At 36.5% G+C, this 19,888-nt stretch overlaps 1 protein-coding gene across 9 annotated transcripts in view; it reads left to right on the top strand.

The window, feature by feature from the left end:
• Positions 1 to 19,888, top strand: part of DNAI7 (dynein axonemal intermediate chain 7) — a 73,911-nt gene that overhangs the window by 25,513 nt on the left and 28,510 nt on the right. For all 9 annotated transcript variants that reach the window (XM_033430228.2, XM_049694195.1, XM_004270910.3 and 6 more), the window contains 3 exons: positions 899 to 1,045; positions 4,214 to 4,317; positions 6,002 to 6,311. In XM_033430228.2, coding sequence (XP_033286119.1) covers positions 899 to 1,045; positions 4,214 to 4,317; positions 6,002 to 6,311 — 561 coding nt within the window. The remainder of the gene's footprint in view (positions 1 to 898; positions 1,046 to 4,213; positions 4,318 to 6,001; positions 6,312 to 19,888) is intronic.

The raw sequence follows: 19,888 nt of genomic DNA, 5'->3' as shown, positions 1-19,888 counted from the left end.
ACCGACTCCCTGTGTTCACCTGTAGGGCTCTCCAATCTTGGGGACAGGGATTTGCTCTGTGTCCTCCCCTCTTTTATGGATCAAAGAATAGTGGTTGGTTTTTCAGTCTGTTCAGCTTTTCACTTGTTAGGATTGAGTGGCATCTTCCAAGCTCCTTACTGGTGGAACCAGGTTGCCTTAGTTTCCTCGACTATAATATAGGCACAATAAACAGTACCTACCTTATAGAGTTATGATGAGGATGAAATGGATTAAAACATTTAAAACATTTAGAACAGTTCCTGGCAAATAGTAAGCATTCAGTAAATGTTAGTAATTCTCCTCCTCTTCCTCTTTCTCCTCACTCTCCTCCTCCTCATCATATTGTTATTGTTTCTATTGTTCCACAGTCTTAAGTAGTGACAAGCTGTGCCTCCTCTATCAGCTTGCTAATGACAGCTCTGTTACACATAGTATAGAATTCTTTTTTTTTTTTTTTTTTTTTTGCGGTACGCGGGCCTCTCACTGTTGTGACCTCTCCCGTTGCGGAGCACAGGCTCCAGACGCACAGGCTTAGCGGCCATGGCTCACGGGCCCAGCCGCTCCGTGGCATGTGGGATCTTCCCGGACCAGGGCACGAACCCATGTCCCCTGCATCGGCAGGGGGACTCTCAACAACCACTGTGCCACCAGGGAAGCCCTAGAATTCTTATAGTGGAGTTTTGGGAGGAAATATTTTATTTTTCCATGATCTTAAATAATAGAATAAATACAGGAAAGTAGTTTATATGTTTTACTGGTGACGTGTTCCTCAATTCAAAAGTGATAAAACGTCCCCCATTTCACTTTTTCTTTGTGTGTCAGATTACTTTCATCGTAAATTTTTACTTTATATTTTTACTTGTACTTTTACTTATAGTTAATTGAGAAATTGAAGTTAATTTTATTGGAAACTCCATCATATGATTTGCAAGAGAAAAATATAATACAGTACCAAGGATCAATTCTAGAACTGCAAGAGCTCCTTCATCTTAAGTTTAACATAGCCACAGAAATACTTCTCAGAGTAAGTGTGATATTTTGCTTTATATGTTATTATTGACTTTTGTAAGAGTTAAGATTTTATTTTATATAATTTTTAAAGTCCAGTGTCCTTTATTTTTTTGAACATTTAAAAGGTTATGGAAAAGTCAGTAGAACAATTTAAGGCACATGTATTTATCCAGATTTAACAACTGTGAATATTTTATTTTTAAAGAAATGAAACATTATCAGTGTAGCTAAAGTCTAGATTTTTTTCTTATACTTGCTAAAGTTTACCAGGACCATTATGAAAATAAATTCACAAAACCTTGTATGTTAGCTATACACTCTAGATAAATCAGTTGACACAAGATTACAATTACTGGTAGTCACTCTATTTTTCCCAAATATCTTAGCACTAATGATAATATTCAAATAATCATAGAGCCATTGTTATACCTAAGAAAATTAATAATAATTCCATAATGTATTCCAATATCCAGTCCACATTTAAATTTTCCCTAATATTCCATGAATATCTTCTATAGCTGTTTCTGTTTTGTTTTGTTTTTTAAATCAGAAAACAGTGTAAGGTCACACCTTGCTTTTGGCTATTTTCTCTCTTGGTTTCTTTTGGTCTAGAACACAATCACCTTTATAGGCTTGGCAGAATATGTTCTAATTATAAAAAGAACTGTAAAGAAGGCTTATTGTTAAGTTTATTCTTGGCAGTAATAGTCATATTATAATTTTGCAGCTATTTTATCTATATTGTAAGAAAAAGCCAGTAAGGAAATGTATTATAATTATTAGTAATCAAGATTTTTATTCTAAGAGAAAAAAGATATATAGAAGAAAAGAAGATTAGAAAAAAATACCGTAATGTTAAATTTGTAATGGAAGTATCAGTATGAAACAGATTTCTTTTTATTCCATAAAAAGGAACCAGGTCTAATTGTGGTAAATGGCTGATTCGAGTTTGGGGCAGGGAAAGTGAAAGATAAGGTTGTTATTGAAAGATGAGTTTGAGTTATCTTGTGCTAGAAAACAAGTAAATACTCAAAGACTAATGGAGTAGTAGCCAAAGAGACAGAACTAGCTTAAAGCTCCCACTGATCAACTTGGGGATAATTTGAATATCAGAAATAATAATGACTATAATTGGTTATAGCAGGCATCCCCAACCCCTGGGTCGAGGACTGGTACTGGTCCGTGGCCTGTTAGGAACAGGGCCACACAGCAGGAGGTAAGTGGTGCGTGAGCGAGCGAAGCTTCATCTGCTGCTTCCCATCGCTCACATTACCGCCTGAACCATTCCCCCCCACCACCCCAATCCGTGGAGAAATTGTCTTCCACGAAACCGGTCCCTGGTGCCAACAAGGTTGGGGACCTCTGGATTATAGAACCTTGAATAAAATAAAAATTCATGAGTCTATAGTGATATTCCAAAATGGAAAGGGGAAAGTGGAGTGGCGGGTAGAGAGAACAGTTCTTTACAGAAGAATACCACCTGATGAATGTGGAAGGAATGATCAGTAAGATAATAACCATTTTTCAATCCCCAATGTAATAATTGATAAGGATCATCAGTGGCTACCTCAATAAGTAGGCGAAAAGTTTAGGAACACATTATTCTCATAGTGCCAAAGTATTAGACCACAGATTACTTACTGACTAGGATAAATGTACTTTGCAAGGGGAGGTGGGGGTAGTCACCACATTAACTAAGTGATCAAGTCCACATTGTTAACAGTATACATCATATGCCTCCTGATAGCATGCAATGTGAGGAACACAACGTTACCTATTGTGCCTTCTTGCCGAAAATTGTTCATCTAATCTGATGAAACCTACCTAGACCTAACTTACGGTGTACAAAAAATAAAGGGAATGGAGGAGCAAGTTACACCATGAGGAAACAGCTAGATAAATTCACAATGTGGAACAGTTCTTCAAGGCAATTATCCTGGGCACTTCAAAAAGTTAATGTCACAGAAAAAAAAAAGTGTGGGAGAACAATCACTTTTATTGCTTTTTTTTTTCTTTTCTTTTTTTTCTTCTTTGGCCACACTGGCACAGCTTGCAGGATCTTAGTTCCCCAACCAGGGATCAAACCTGTGCCTCGTGAAATGGAAGTATAGAGTCCTAACCCCTGGACCACCAGGGAATTCCCAGAACAATCACTTAAAAAAAAAAAAGCAATAAATTCAACTCCCGGTACATTTAAATTTTTACATTATAGGAACCAAATACATATTGACTTATTTAAGCCCTTTGAAAGAGCTAATATCTTAAGCAATAGGCATCAAGCTATGTTAGTCTTTATAAAAGAATTCTTAAGAACATCCTTAAATTGTGTGTTTAATGTTGATTATCGAGCATTGGACTAGTAAAACACAAAACTCATCTGGATATTTTGTTTTCTAAACTTGGTATGTTCAGTAATAGGCTAACTTTTGCAGTAGCATAATCTACATTTTAATAAGGTAAGGATAAAGAAGCATGTATATAGTTAAAATGAAAAGTCACAAATAATGTTAAAATTGAAAAGGGTAACCTAAGAGTAATCCACAAGTGCTACCTGGGAATACAGGAGCAACTTCAATCCTTAGACACCGTAAGAGAAACTAAGTAGTAAATGGGGAGCACATTTAATTGAGTAAATATGTTTTTGTTGTTTAGAGAATTTTTAAAAACAATTCTTTGTTATTTTGATTGAACCTTATTTTTACCCAAATTTCTCTTTTCTTTTTATTTTTTTCAAGGTTTCTTTTTTAATTATTATTTACTTTTTGGCTGCGTTGGGTCTTTGTTGCTGTGCGTGGACTTTCTCCAGTTGCGGCGAGTGGGGGCTACTCTTTGTTGCAGTGCGCCAGGCTTCTCATTGCGGTGGCTTCTCTTGTTGAGGAGCACCGGCTCTAGGCGCGCGGGCTTCAGTAGGTGTGGCTCGCGAGCTGTAGAATGCAGGCTCAGTAGTTGTGGCGCACAGACTTAGTTGCTCTTCGGCATGTGAGATCTTCCCAGAACAGGGATCAAACCTGTGTCCCCTGCATTGGCAGGCGGATTCTTAACCACTGCGCCACCAGGGAAGTCCCCAAATTACTCTTTTAATATTGAAGGGAATCCAACACCTAAGTGATGAAGTAACTTATCCAAATTGTGTAATTTATGAGGCCTCTAATCTTAATAATGTTTTCTTTTTCTCTTACAGCAAGCTAGTACTTTAGCAGATCTGGACAGTGGAAACATGGAAAAAGTCATTCGAGATGAAAATGTTACTGTATATGTATGGGCAAACCTCAAGAAGAATCCAAGGTATTCCCATGGGTGATACTGTAGGTCTGAAGACATTATATAGTCACATGACCAAGCAGATGCCTGTTGCATTACAGCGTGGCATACTTATAAAAACCCATGTTAGAAAGTCAGCCACCTGGGGTTTGACTCAGAGACCTGCCATTTATCTTAGGCAAGTTATTTAGCCTTGTTATGCCTCAGTATATCAACAGTAAAATGATTATATCACTTAACTTAATAGGATTGGGCTGAGGATTAAATGTTAACACATGTAAAGGTCATACATAGTGTGGTGTCTAGCACAAATATACACTGACTAAATATCAGGGTCTTCCTCTTCTTTTCACCCACTTAACTTCCCTCCCCACCAAAAAGTAGAAGTGGTAGGTGCTCTCTACATGGCAATCTGAAACTTTTGAAAGATTTATCTTTTGTGAACTGTTAATGCTTTCAAAAAAGAATACTTTTCATATTTATTATTTTTTAGATAATTTAAGTGATGTTTCCCTGATTGTTTTCAACAAAGTAATATCATTCTGAGGAATGATAGAGATACTGATAAATTCACGATCACTTGGTTGCTGCTTTATCTCAAACATTTCAAAATAATTGAGTTAGTATGGCAGCAAATTTTAGGAAAAAATGATCTGAATAAAAGTTAGGAGGCCTAGGTTCTGGTCCCAACTCTGAAAAGACTAGTCCTATGACAGTGGAAAGTATTGGATTTTATTTCTGATATTTAGTAAAAGTAAGGAAAAAAGTATTTTCCAAGTTACATTTGCTACAAAATACTCTGTGGTTTAAATCAGAGTCAATATATTAATATAACCTTTTTCATTATAAAATATGTTATATCCAGAAGGATGAAGGAAATTATATAATTTTAAAAGAAAAAAAGTAAAATGAATATCCCTGTATTAACTACCCAGGCTTAAGAAGAGAATTAGATGGTATCTTTTACTAAGATAAGGAATAGTGGAAGCAGAACAAGTTTTGTTTTACTTTGATGGTGATGTTGAGAGAGCAGGGGGTGGTCAGTATGATGAGCTCAGTGTCGGACTTGTTGAGTTTGAAGTACCTATGACACATCAAAGTGCAACTGTCTGAAAGCATTGAGAGAAATCTGAGTTGGAGACATATTTTGCAGAGTCATACAGATTGATAGTTCTTAACTTTTGGGGAGTCATAGACTCTTATGAACTTTATTACATATGCTCACACATATGTAAAGGCATTTTTGGACCTTTGAAAGTTCATTCAGGGATGCTTCTTCCCCTAGGAAACATAGAACTCATGTTAAACACTCCTGATAATATAAATAATAATTGAAGTCATAGAAATAATAATATCCAGAGAGAGTATGTAGAGGGAGAAGAAAGAAGGGCTCGGGATGGAGAGTCAAGTAACATCAACGTTTAAGGGATGCTTAGGAAGGAGACCATACAAAGGAAACAGAGAAGGAGCTGCCAGAGATGGAGGAGAAGAGTATAGGAGGAGAAGAGTATAGAGTCATGGATCCCAAGAGAGAGTTTTGGGAAGGTAACATGAGCAACTGGATCCAAATGCTGCAAAGAAAGCAAGTATGGGTCAGGACTCAAAACTGTGGTGAAATTAAAGTGGAGAGAAATACTGCTTAGGTATAAGCTTACAACAGACATAGAATTTTCTAAAGCCTCATCCTTTTTGTTAAATTAATTAACAGGTACAGAAGTATCAGATTCTCTGAGACACAAACTGGATTTGAAATTCCAAGGATATTAGCAACATCTGACATTGCTCTGCGACTCCTACATACTCGCTATGATCATGTCACGCCATTAGGCCCTGTTCCAACAGCATCACAAGAACACACTTCCGCGGTAACTTACTTTGGCAAAGACGAAGTTAAGAGTGTAGAAGCAGCAGTCAGCAAAGATCTCCAAGAAGAGTATAAAGAACAAGAAAATGAGTCTAACTCAGTTCATGAGGAAGAAACAAAAGTTGACGAACAAGGTGGTATTGAAGGACAAACGGTAGGACACTTATTTTTTTTAAATAAGAATTTAATTGCATTTTTTTAATTTTAATTTTTTTGGCTGTGCCGTGCAGCATGTGGGATCTTAGTTCCCCAACCAGAGATCGAACCTGTGCCCCCTGCAGTGGAAGCGTGGAGTCCCAACCGCCAGGGAATTCCCTAAGACACTTTAAATGTACATTTTTTCTTCATGTAACAGGTGTTATAGATTCCCTTCATGCATTCTCAAGATGTTTTCCTAAACAACTAGAAACTGAAAGCTACTTTCTTGCCAATGGCTCAGTTTTGTGTGTGTGTGTGTTTTTCTTGCCTTCTATTCATAGTCACTATTCATAGTTGAGCCTGTTGCTTCCACATCCTAAAGTTGAGGACAGGAATTGCTAATTTTTATTTTAGGTTCACTCCCGAAAAGCTTTGAAGCAATTTAATTTGTGCGTATTTATTATATTTCAAACTCACTTAGGGAACTTGTGATAAATACTTTCACAAACTGAAGGATTATCTTACATTACTCTTACTTCCTCAGCTTTTGGTTTTGTAAGAAAGAATTATATGAAGTAAAAACTGATATTTTTTAAACTGTTATACTCTCTTAAAATTTGACGTCTTTTAAAAAAAATTGGACATCTTTAGATATAATATGTTAGTTGAGCAATTTAATAATCATATTCTATTAGTTGGTTTCTGTTCTTTTTTTCTTTCTATTTCAAGGATTTTCAAGCTACTTATTAAGGTAGAATAAATTGTCCCTTTAGAATTTAGTAATACTTTCTCAGAACTGAGCAGCTTTTTGTTTGGCCATGGACAATCTGCATTTTAGGAAGGACCAGGTTTTCCTACAAGTACTTAAGATATGAAGTGTACTGGTTTATTGGTTTGTTTTCTTTAAACACAGGTGAGGGTTAAGAATTAAATTGAATACAAATTTGAAATCAGAATAAGGATTATTAGATATTCTTAGAACATATTTAATTGAAAAATTTCATTTGATTCCACCAGAATCAAAACTTATAATGATTCTACAGCAATATAAAAAATGGATAAGACATGATGGTCAGTACAAAGAACAGTATTTAGAGTATGATTACAATGATGAAAAAATTAAAAAGGCATAAGGAGAGGAGAACCCAGAAACCTGTATATAGCTGATATTTCACAGAGGTGGGAAATAAGTGATTGGTTCTTCTTTAAAAATTTGTCACTTTTAAAGGAATGTTTTTTGAGCAATCTGATAGCTTTTATAATGAAAAAATTCATTTTCCCTCTCAGGTAACGTGGTAGCATTACTAGAGTTCAACAATATTTCCAGTTTTCTTCCCTTTCCTGGACAGGAAGGGAAGAATTACACTGCTCGCCCCCTTGAAATTAGGGGTGACCATGTGACTTGCTTTAGCTAGTAAGATGTGAGTGGAAGTGACACACTGATTTCTAAGTGGGGGGAAACAAAGAATGAGTAAATGGGTGCTGGATGTTACATTATTTAAATGTTCAGTAGAAAATGAAGACTCATAAACTTACAATAAAATTTGGCGGGATTTGTGACTGAAAATTCATGAAAACAAAGAACAAATTAAAAACTATCAAAATTGTCATATGAAAAGAGTATCTAAAAATGTTTGGTCTTGATCTGATAAAAATATTGAATAACTTCTGCTCCTCAAGTTCCTTGATCATATTTTATGAAAAACCCATCAACAGTTTACCTAAGAATTTGACATTACTAACTTAAAAGTTATGAAACAATAATTAGAAAACATATAATTTGAAATATTACTTGAATTTAGATGCCTAAAGCAATTCTTCCTTATACATGTATGTCTCAGTTAAAGCAGCCTTATGCAGTAATGACTCATTATAGTTCTGTGTATAAAACTACCAAAAATAGTTTTATATTAAATATATCATCATATGAATTCACTATAATACCAAACAGTGCAGTTATATATTTTTCTCCAGGTCTGTCATCTATTAGAGTAAGAAGTCATTTCCTTTACTCTCAGCTGGTGAGCTCAAAGTTACCAAGCTAAGCTTTCCTCAGTTAAATGACCCTTTCCAACGTGTTTAACTATATCTATTTTTTTTCTATTATTCTTTAATGTTTTATTGAACCATTTCAATTTATAATGATGACTACAGGTATACCACTGCTAATGTTGATAATGCCACAAAAGTACATCAAGGAAAAGCATTCTACTGGATGGTAATGCATATTTTATGGAATACTGAAGCTTTTCTCAAATAAGTAGCCTAAAGATCAGACAATTAGTAATATAGCAGAAATAGTTTTACCCTATGAAACTTCACCACAGCCTGGGAAGCTTGACTGAGAATTGTGTGAATGGTACATGGAGGAACCTGGCTGGCAGAACTTTGTTATCAGGGGATTGAAAAAGAGAAAATTGCCTAGCAGATGAGACTAAACTTAATTTAGTTAGCACCCCTGTTTCCAGGAGCCAGTCCTCTCATCACACCAAACAGGTGTGTGTGTAGTTGCTTATGCTTATGGATGTGTGCTCTCCCATCCTTCCAAAACCTCCACGGCATTCTGAAAAGTTAACATGAGTAATGCTGAAGTAAGGATGATTTCCACAGAAGCAGAAGAATCCCATAGTAGTGCCTAAGTGTACCGAGGCAGGTGGGAAAAGCCATCTCCTGTGCTGAAAGAGGATTGTTGGGGCAGGGGGGAGACAGTGGCAGTAAACGGCAGAGAGTGAAGAATCAATCTCCCACCTCAGAACCACTTGCCCTGCTAAGCTGGGGAGGAAAGGAAAGAGAGCTGATAGAAACGATTGTCAGCTGGGCCTCCACTTGTCACTAATTTTGAACAGAGCACATTTGTAGAGCACATTTTGTAAATGTGAGTAGGCTTCAGGGAGCAAAAATCAGTGGAGGGACTTCCCTGGCATCCCAGTGGTTAGGGCTCTGCACTCCTACTGCAGGGGCCACGGGTTCCATCCCTGGTCAGAGAACTAAGATCCCACAAGTGGAGTAGCAAAAAAAAAAAAAAAAAATCATTGGATTTATAAAGAGAGTCAGCAGCTCAAAAGAAGGGGATAAAGATAATTTGGTGGAATTTATGGGGGAAAAAAGTAAAACAGATGGGGAAAGAAGTAGGAGATCAGTATCTATGTAAAAGAAGTTCCAGAACACAAAGGAAAGGATAAGTTTAATATAATGATTGGCACTGTGACCACTAGCTAAGATAGGAAATAAATTTCCATTCATACTTCCCTCTACAGACTAAAAAAAAGTAACAGATTTTATTTTTTTAATATAAAAAAAAACTAATCAAAGACTCATAAAATAATAAAAGTATTTGAAGAGAATGTAGGGAAGTTATTTTATCATATATACTAAGAAGGTCCTTCTTACTTATTAGTGCATCAAAACCATACAAGAAAAGGAGGTTATGAATTCAAACATTTGTATAGCAAAATAAACCTCACTGTAAACAAACTTGAAAGACAATGGACTGGGAAAAATATTTAAACATATAAAACAAATGGTTAGTATCCTAATATAAAGAACTCATAGCTGCGGAATTGTCTCCGGGCGCAGCTGACGGAAGCCCCGTCTCCTCAGGACCCGCTGGGGCTTTGGCTTCTGGAACACGTGGGACTGAGTCCATGCTGATGGCTGGGCTTCGGGACAACTTGGGGTCGAGTCCACACTAAAGGAAGCCGGGTCTCCCAGGACCCGCTGGTGCTTCAGCTTTGGGACATCATGGGGTCCATTTCTCTCTAACAGGAGCCTGGTCTCCTCAGGACCTGCCGGGACATGATGTCACTAAGGGAAAAGGCTGCACCGCACAGCATGGGGGACCCTAGTTCCCTGACCAGGGATTGAACCCACACACCCTGCAGTGGAAGCGTGAATTCCAAACCACTGGACTGCCAGGGAAGTCCCGGTCCTTTATTATAAAAAGGTTGCCCTCGAGAAGCAAGAAGAACTACAGTCCTTCAGCCTGTGGAACAAAAACCACATTCACAGAAAGATAGACAAGATGAAAAGGCAGAGGGCTATGTACCAGATGAAGGAACAAGGTAAAACCCCAGAAAAACAACTAAATGAAGTGGAGATAGGCAACCTTCCAGAAAAAGAATTCAGAATAATGATAGTGAAGATGATCCAGGACCTCAGAAAAAGCATGGAGGCAAAGATCAAGAAGATGCAAGAAATGTTTAACAAAGACCTAGAAGAATTAAAGAACAAACAAACAGATGAACAATACAATAACTGAAATGAAAACTACACTAGAAGGAATCAATAGCAGAATAACTGAGGCAGAAAAACAGGTAAGTAACCTGGAAGACAGAATGATGGAATTCACTGCTGCGGAACAGAATAAAGAAAAAAGAATGAAAAGAAATGAAGACAGCATAAGAGACCTCTGGGACAACATTAAACGCAACAACATTCGCATTATAGGGGTCCCAGAAGGAGAAGAGAGAGAGAAAGGACCTGAGAAAATATTTGAAGAGATTATAGTCGAAAACTTCCCTAACATGGGAAAGGAAATAGCCACCCAAGTCCAGGAAGTGCAGAGAGTCCCATACAGGATAAACCCAAGGAGAAACACACCGAGACACATAGTAATCAAATTGGCAAAAATTAAAGACAAAGAAAAATTATTGAAAGCAGCAAGGGAAAAACGACAAATAACATACAAGGGAACTCACATAAGGTTAACAGCTGATTTCTCAGCAGAAACTCTACAAGCCAGAAGGGAGTGTCATGATATACTTAAAGTAATGAAAGGGAAGAACGTACAACCAAGGTTACTCTACCCAGCAAGGATCTCATTCAGACTCGATGGAGAAATCAAAAGCTTTACAGACAAGCAAAAGCTAAGAGAATTCAGCACCACCAAACCAGCTCTACAACAAATGCTAAGGGAACTTCTCTAGGCAGGAAACACAAGAGAAGTAAAGGACCTACAAAAACAAACCCAAAACAATTAAGAAAATGGTCATAGGGACATACATATTGATAATTACCTTAAACGTGAATGGATTAAATGCTCCAACCAAAAGACACAGGCTCGCTGAATGGATACAAAAATAAGACCCATATATATGTGGTCTACAAGAGACCCACTTCAGACCTAGGGACACATACAGGCTGAAAGTGAGGGGATGGAAAAAGATATTCCATGCAAATGGAAATCAAAAGAAAGCTGGAGTAGCAATACTCACATCAGATAAAATAGACTTCAAAATAAAGAATGCTACAAGAGACAAGGAAGGACACTACATAATGATCAAGGGATCAATCCAAGAAGAAGATATAACAATTATAAATATATATGCACCCAACATAGGAACACCTCAGTACATTAGGCAACTGCTAACAGCTCTAAAAGGGGAAATCAACAGTAACACAATAATAGTGGGGGACTTTAACACCTCACTTACACCAATGGAAAGATCATCCAAAATGAAAATAAATAAGGAAACAGAGGCTTTAAATGACACAATAGACCAGATAGATTTAATTGATATTTATAGGACATTCCATCCAAAAACAGCAGATTACACTTTCTTCTCAAGTGCGCACGGAATGTTCTCCAGGATAGATCACATCTTGGGTCACAAATCAAGCCTAGTAAATTTAAGAAAATTGAAATCATATCAGGCATCTTTTCTGACCACAACACTATGAGATTAGAAATGAATTACAGGGAAAAAAACGTAAATAATACAAACACATGAAGGCTAAACAATACGTTACTAAATAACCAAGAGATCACTGAAGAAATCAAAGAGGAAATCAGAAAATACGTAGATATCAATGACAATGAAAACACGACAATCCAAAACCTATGCTTTGCAGCAAAAGCAGTTCTAAGAGGGAAGTTTATAGCTATACAAGCCTACCTCAAGAAACAAAAAAAATATCTCTAATAAACAATCTAACCTTATACCTAAAGGAACTAGAGAAAGAAGAACAAACAAAACCCAAAGTTAGCAGAAGGAAAGAAATCATAAAGATCAGAGCAGAAATAAATGAAATAGAAACAAAGAAAACAATAGCAAAGATCAATAGAATTAAAAGCTGGTTCTTTGAGAAGATAAACAAAATTCATAAACCATTAGCCAGACTCATCAAGAAGAAGAAGGAGAGGACTCAAATCAATAAAATTAGAAATGAAAAAGGAGAAGTTACAACAGACACTGCAGAAATACAAAGCATCCAAGAAATGACTACAAGCAACTCTATGCCAATAAAATGGACAACCTGGAAGAAATGGACAAATTCTTAGAAAGGTATAACCTTCCAAGACTGAACCAGGAAGAAATAGAAAATATGAACAGACCAATCACAAGTAATGAAATTGAAACTGTGATTAAAAATCTTCCAACAAACAAAAGTCCAGGACCAGATGGCTTCACAGGTGAATTCTATCAAACATTTAGAGAAGAGCTAACACCCATCCTTCTCAAACTCTTCCAAAAAATTGCAGAGGAAGGAACACTCCCAAACTCATTCTATGAGGCCACCATCACCCTGATACCAAAACCAGACAAAGATACTACCGAAAAAGAAAGTTACAGACCAATATCACTGATGAATATAGATGCAAAACTCCTCAACAAAATACTATCAAACAGAATCCAACAACGCATTAAAAGGATCATACACCATAATCAAGTGGGATTTATCCCAGGAATGCAAGGATTCTTCAATATATGCAAATCAATCAATGTGACACACCATATTGACAAATTGAAGAAAAACCATATGATCATCTCAATAGATGCAGAAAAAGCTTTTGACAAAATTCAACACCGATTTATGATAAAAAAACCTCCAGAAAGTGGGCATAGAGGGAACCTACCTCAACATAATAAAGGCCATATACGGCAAACCGACAGTAAACATCATTCTCAATGGTGAAAAACTGAAAGCATTTTCTCTAAGATTAGGAACAAGACAAGAATGTCCACTCTCACCACTATTATTCAACATAGTTTTGGAAGTCCTAGCCACGGCAGTCAGAGGAGGAAAAGAAAAAAAAAGGAATACAAATTGGAAAAGTAGAAGTAAAACATGTCATCACAGCAGATGACATGATACTATACATAGAGAATCCTAAAGATGCCACCAGAAAACTACGAGAGCTAATTGATGAATTTGGTAAAGTTGCAGGATACAAAATTAATGCACAGAAATCTCTTGCATTCCTATACACAAATGATGAAAAATCTGAAAGAGAAATTAAGGAAACACTCCCATTTACCACTGCAACAAAAAGAATAAAATACCTAGGAATCAACCTACCTAGGGAGACAAAAGACCTGTATGCAGAAAACTATAAGATACTGATGAAAGAAATTAAAGATGATACCAACAGATGGAGAGATATACCATGTTCTTGGATTGGAAGAATCAATATTGTGAAAATGACTATACTACCCAAAGCAATCTACGGATTCAATGCAATCCTTATCAAATTACCAATGGCATTTTTTACAGAACTAGAACAAAAAATCTTAAAATTTGTATGGAGACACAAAAGACCCCAAATAGCCAAAGCAGTCTTGAGGGAAAAAAACAGAGCTGGAGGAATCAGGCTCCCTGACTTCGCACTATACTACAAAGCTACAGTAATCAAGACAATATGGTACTGGCACAAAAGCAGAAACATAGATCAATGGAACAAGATAGAAAGCCCAGAGATAAACTCACACACCTATGGTCAACTAATGTATGACAAAGGAGGCAAGGATATACAATGGAGAAAAGACAGTCTCTTCAATAAGTGGTGCTGGGAAAACTGGACAGCTACATGTAAAAGAATGAAATTAGAATACTCCCTAACACCATACACAAATATAAACTCAAAATGGATTCGAGACCTAAATGTAAGACCAGACACTATAAAACTCTTAGAGGAAAACATAGGAAGAACACTCTTTGACATAAATCACAGCAAGATCTTTTTTGATCCACCTCCTAGAGTAATGTAAATAAAAACAAAGCTAAACAAATGGGACCTAATGAAACTTCAAAGCTTTTGTACAGCAAAGGAAACCGTAAACAAGACAAAAAGACAACCCTCAGAATGGGAGAAAATATTTGCAAACAAATCAACAGAGAAAGGATTAATCTCCAAAATATATAAATAGCTCATGCAGCTGAATATTAAGAAAACAAACAACCCAATCCAAAAATGGGTAGAAGACCTAAATAGACATTTCTCCAAAGAAGACATACAGATGGCCAAGAAGCACATGAAAAGCTGCTCAACATCACTAATTATTAGAGAAATGCAAATCAAAACTACAATGAGGTATCACCTCACACCAGTTAGACTGGGCATCATCAGAAAATCTACAAACAACAAATGCTGGAGAGGGTGTGGAGAAAAGGATACCCTCTTGCACTGTTGGTGGGAATGTAAATTGATACAGCCACTATGAAGAACAGTATGGAGGTTCCTTAAAAAACTAAAAATAGAATTACTGTATCATCCAGCCATTCCACTACTGGGCATATACCCAGAGGAAAAGATAATACAAAAAGACACATGCACCCCAATGTTTATTGCAGCACTATTTACAATAGCCAGGTCATGGAAGCAACCTAGATGCCCATCGACAGACGAATGGATAAAGAAGATGTGTTACGTATATACAATGGAATATTACTCAGCCATAAATAGGAACAAAATTGGGTCATTTGTTGAGACATGGATGGATCTAAAGACTGTCATACAGAGTGAAGTAAGTCAGAAAGAAAAACAAATATTGTATATTAACACATATATGTGGAACCTAGAAAAATGGTACAGATGAACTGGTTTGCAGGGCAGAAATTGAGACACAGATGTAGAGAGCAAACATATGGACACCAAGGGGGGAAAACGGGTGTGGTGGTGGTGGTGTGATGAATTGGGCGATTGGGATTGACATGTGTACACATCAGTGTATGTGTATACACTGATGTGTATAAAATTGATGACTAATAAGAACCTGCTGTATAAAAAAAAAAGAACTCATACAAATTGGTAAGACAATTTCCTAATATAAAATTAGGCAAAGGACTTGAGTAGACAGATGAGAAGAGAAATGCAACTAGTCAATAAAAATATGAAAAAATAACCAAATAAATAATCAAATTCGAACCGACATTGTATCACTTCTTATCAGATTGAGCATGAGAGGTTGCAGGCATTTTCACATACTGTTGTTAAAAAATTTGTAGTCTTAAGGGAAATTTGGTACTATGTAAATGTACCTACTAGTGATTTTAATTTTAGTGATTTATTATTATGAAATAATAGAACAAGTAAATAAAAATGAATGCTACAATGTTCATTGAAGTTTTTTTGTATTAGCGAATATAGTCCACAGATTAATTATAAAATATCCAGTCAAGTAGTAGCCTTTCAAAATGATGATATAGACTTTATATCCTTTTTTTAATTAAAAAAACTTTTATTGGGATATACTTGACATACGGCATTATATTAGTTTCAGGTGTACAACACAATGATTTGATATTTCTATATACTGTGAAATAATCTCCATAATAAGTTAACATTCATCATCACATATAGCTGCAATTCTTTTTTTGTGATGAGAACTTTTAAGATCTCTCTTACCAACTTTCAAATATAAAATACAGTATTATTGACTATAGTCACCATGTTGTACATTTCAACCCAAGAATTTATTTATTTATAACCGGAGGTTTGTACCTTCTGGCCACCTTCACCCATTTTGTCCACCTCCACCCCTGAGACTGGCAACCACCAATCTGTTCCCTGTATCTGAGTTCACTTGTTTTTTTTTTAGATTCCACAAAAAAGTGAGATCATATGGTATTTGTCTTTCTCTGTCTGACATTTCACGTAGCATAATGCCCTCAGGGTCCACCATGTTGTCTCAAATGGCAAGATTTCCGTATTTTTTATGGCTGAATATTATTCCATTATCTCTATATATCACATTTTCTTTATCCATTCATCCATTGATGAACTCTTACATTGCTTCCATGTCTTGGCTATTGTGAATAGCGCTGCAGTGAACATGGAGGTACATACATCTTTTCGAGTTAGTATTTTTGTTTCCTTCAGATAAATACCCAAAAGTGGAATTGCTGGATCATATGGTAGTTTTATTTTTAATTTTTTTGAAGAAACTCCATAATGTTTTCCATAGTGGCTGCACCATTTTACATTCCCACCAACAGTGCACAAGGATTCCCTTTTCTCCACATTCTCACCAGCACTTATTTCTTGTCTTTTTGATAATAGCTATTCTAACAGGTGATATTTCATTGTGGTTTTGATTTGCATTTCCCTGATGACTAGTGATGTTGAGCACCTTTTCATGTGCCTTTTGGCCATCTGTATGTCTTCCTTTGAAAAATGTCTATTCATATCCTCTGCCCATTTTTTATTTGGAATGTTGGGCATTTTGCTTTTTGTTTGTTTGTTTGTCTGGCTGCATTGGGTCTTCATTGCTGTGCGCGGGCTTTCTGTAGTTGCAGCGAGTGGGGGCCACTCCTCATTGTGGTGCACGGGATTCTCAGTGTGGTGGCTTCTCTTGTTGCAGAGCACAGGCCCCAGGCATACGGGCTGAGTAGTTGTGGCTTACAGGCTTCAGAGCTCAGGCTCAGTAGTTGTGGAGCACGGGCTTATTTGCTCCATGGCATGTGGGACCCTCCTGGACCAGGGATCAAACCTGTGTCCCCTGCATTGGCAGGCAGATTCTTAACCACTGCACCACTAGGGAAGCCCCATTTTTGCTATTGAGTTGTATGAGTTCTTTATGCATTTTGAATATTAACTTCTTATCAGATATTTGATTTGCAAATATTTTCTCACATTTGGTAGGTTGCCTTTTCATTTTGTCAGTTGTTTCTTCTGCTGTGTAGAAGCTTTCTAGTTCGATGTTGTCCCACTTGTTTATTTTTGCTTTTGTTATATTTGCTTTTGGTGTCAAATCCAAAAAATCATCGCCAAGACTGATGTCAAGGAATTTACCCCACCTATGTCTTCTTTTAGGAGTTTTGTGGTTTCAGATCTATGTTCAAATGTTTAATCCATTTTGGGGTAATTTTCGTTTATAGTATAAATAGTGGTCTCAACCACATTCATTACACCCACCACACAACTTGCAATAGATTTGGCAATAGCAATCCCTTTATGAGCAGGAACTGTAATTATGCTTCCACCATAAAACAAAAGCATCTCTAGCCCACTTTCTACCACAAGGAACACCAATTTCTCTTATCCCTGTGCTAGTAATTATTGAAACTGTTGGCTTATTTGTCCAACCAATGGCCCTAGCTGTATGACTAATAACTAATATCACAGCTGGCCATCTATTAATTTATTTAATTGAAGGGGCAACCCTGGCCCTAATAAGCATTATCCCTACCACAGCCTTCATTACATTTGTTATTCTCATTCTACTCACGATCCTTGAATTTGCAGCAGCCCTTATTGAAGCTTACATATGCACCCTGCTAGTAAGCCTCTACTTACACAATGACACATAATGACCCACCAAACCCATGCATTCCATATAGTAAATCCCAGCCCCTGACCTCTTACAGGAGCCCTCTCAGCCCCTCACAGAGCATCTGGTCTAGTCATATGATTCCATTTAAACTCAACATTTTTATTACCCTTGGGCTTCTTAACCAACATCCTAACAATGTATCAATGATGACATCATCCAAAAAAGTTTCATTACTTGTATTTATCACATTCTAACTTCCCCAACTAAACACACAGAAAAATCAAGTCCTTACAAATGTGGATTTGACACTATAGGATCAGCATGCCTACGCTTTTTCATAAAATGTTTCACAGTGTCCATTATGGTTCTCCTCTTTGACCTAGAAATGATCCTTCTGCCCCTACCTTCAGCGTCCCAAACAAACAATCTAATAACAATACTCATTATAGCGCTACTCCTAATTTCACTGCTAGCAATACGTTTAGCCTACAAGTGGACTCAAAAGGGGTTAGAGTGGACCAAATATGATAGTTTAAATTAAAGCAAAGTATTTTGGCTCATTAAATTATGATTAAATTCATAATTATCAAGTTCCTTTTGTCTACGTAAATATTATTCTAGCATTTACAGTTTCCCTTAGGGAGTATTAACATACCAATTCCACTTAATATCCTCCCTACTATTTCTGGAAGGAATAATATCATTATTCATTATGGCAACCCAAAACATCCATTTCCCTCTAGCTAGCATAAGACCCATCATCTTACCAGTTTTCACAGCCTGCAAAGCCGCGCTAGGATTATCCCTGCTAGTAATAGTATCAAACAGCTATGATATTGATTATGTACAAGTTCTCAACCTTCTCCAATTTTAAAAATTATTATGCCACCTATTATATTAATACCACTAATATGATTATTAAAAATATATAATTTGAATTAATACCACCACTTTCAGTTCACTAGTTTTATTAGCTTATTCCTTCTTAACCAATTTAATGACAACAGCCTTAACTTTTCATTAATCTTCTCTGATTCTCTATCAGCACTTTTACTTTGACATGACTCATCACTAATACTCATAGCCAGCCAGTTCCTCCTATCTAAAGAATCACTAGCTCAAATCACTGCCCCTATATATCACTATACTATTTATGCTACAGATATTCCTAATTATAACTTTCACTGCCACAGGATTGATTTGATTCTATTCTTATTTGAAAAAACACTTGTCCCAGCATTAATTACTGTCTCTTGCTGAGGAAACCAAACAGAGCTACTCACTGCAGGAATTTACTTTTTATTTTACGCACTAGTATGATCTCTTCCACTTCTAGTTGCTCTAGTATATATCCAAAAGATTATAGGTTCATTAAACTTTTTAATAATCCAGTACTGAGACCAAACAATATCTAACTCTTGATTCAATATTTTCCTCTGATTAGCATGCATGATAGCTTTTACAGTAAAAAAATGCCCCTCTACAGATTACACCTCTGATGGCCAAAGGGGCATGTAGAATTCCCACTTCCAGATCTGTAGTTCTTGCAGCTGTACTACTCAAACTTGGTGGCTATGGTATACTACAAATCACAATAATCCTAAACCCCTTAAACTACATAGTGGATCCATCCCTTATATTATCCTTATGAGGAATAATTATAACCAGCTTAATCTGTTTGCACCAAACAGACTTAAAATCACTCATCAGATACTCCTCCGTTAACCACGTGGCACTTGTCATTGTAGCTATCCTCATCCAAACACCTTGAAGTTTTGTAGAGGCTACCACCCTAATAATTGCCCATGGCCTCACACCACTTTTACTATCTGACATCTTTTCATGTGCTTGTGGACCATGTGTATGTCTCATCTGGAGAAGGGTCTATTCAAGTCCTTTGTCCATTTAAAAAATTGGCTTCTTTGTCTTTTTGTTGATGAGTTGCAAAAGTTCTTGATATATTCTGGATAACAGACTTTTACCAGATCTATTAAAATGTGCAAATATTTTCTTCCATTCTGTGGGCCTTCTTCCACTTTCTGGATAGTGTCTTTTGATGCACAAAAGTTTTTAATTTTGAGAAAATCCAATTTATCTATTT

This window comes from Orcinus orca, chromosome 11, assembly GCF_937001465.1.
Source record: "Orcinus orca chromosome 11, mOrcOrc1.1, whole genome shotgun sequence".
NCBI lineage: Eukaryota > Metazoa > Chordata > Mammalia > Artiodactyla > Delphinidae > Orcinus > Orcinus orca.
This window is presented reverse-complemented; position numbering and strand designations above follow the sequence as displayed.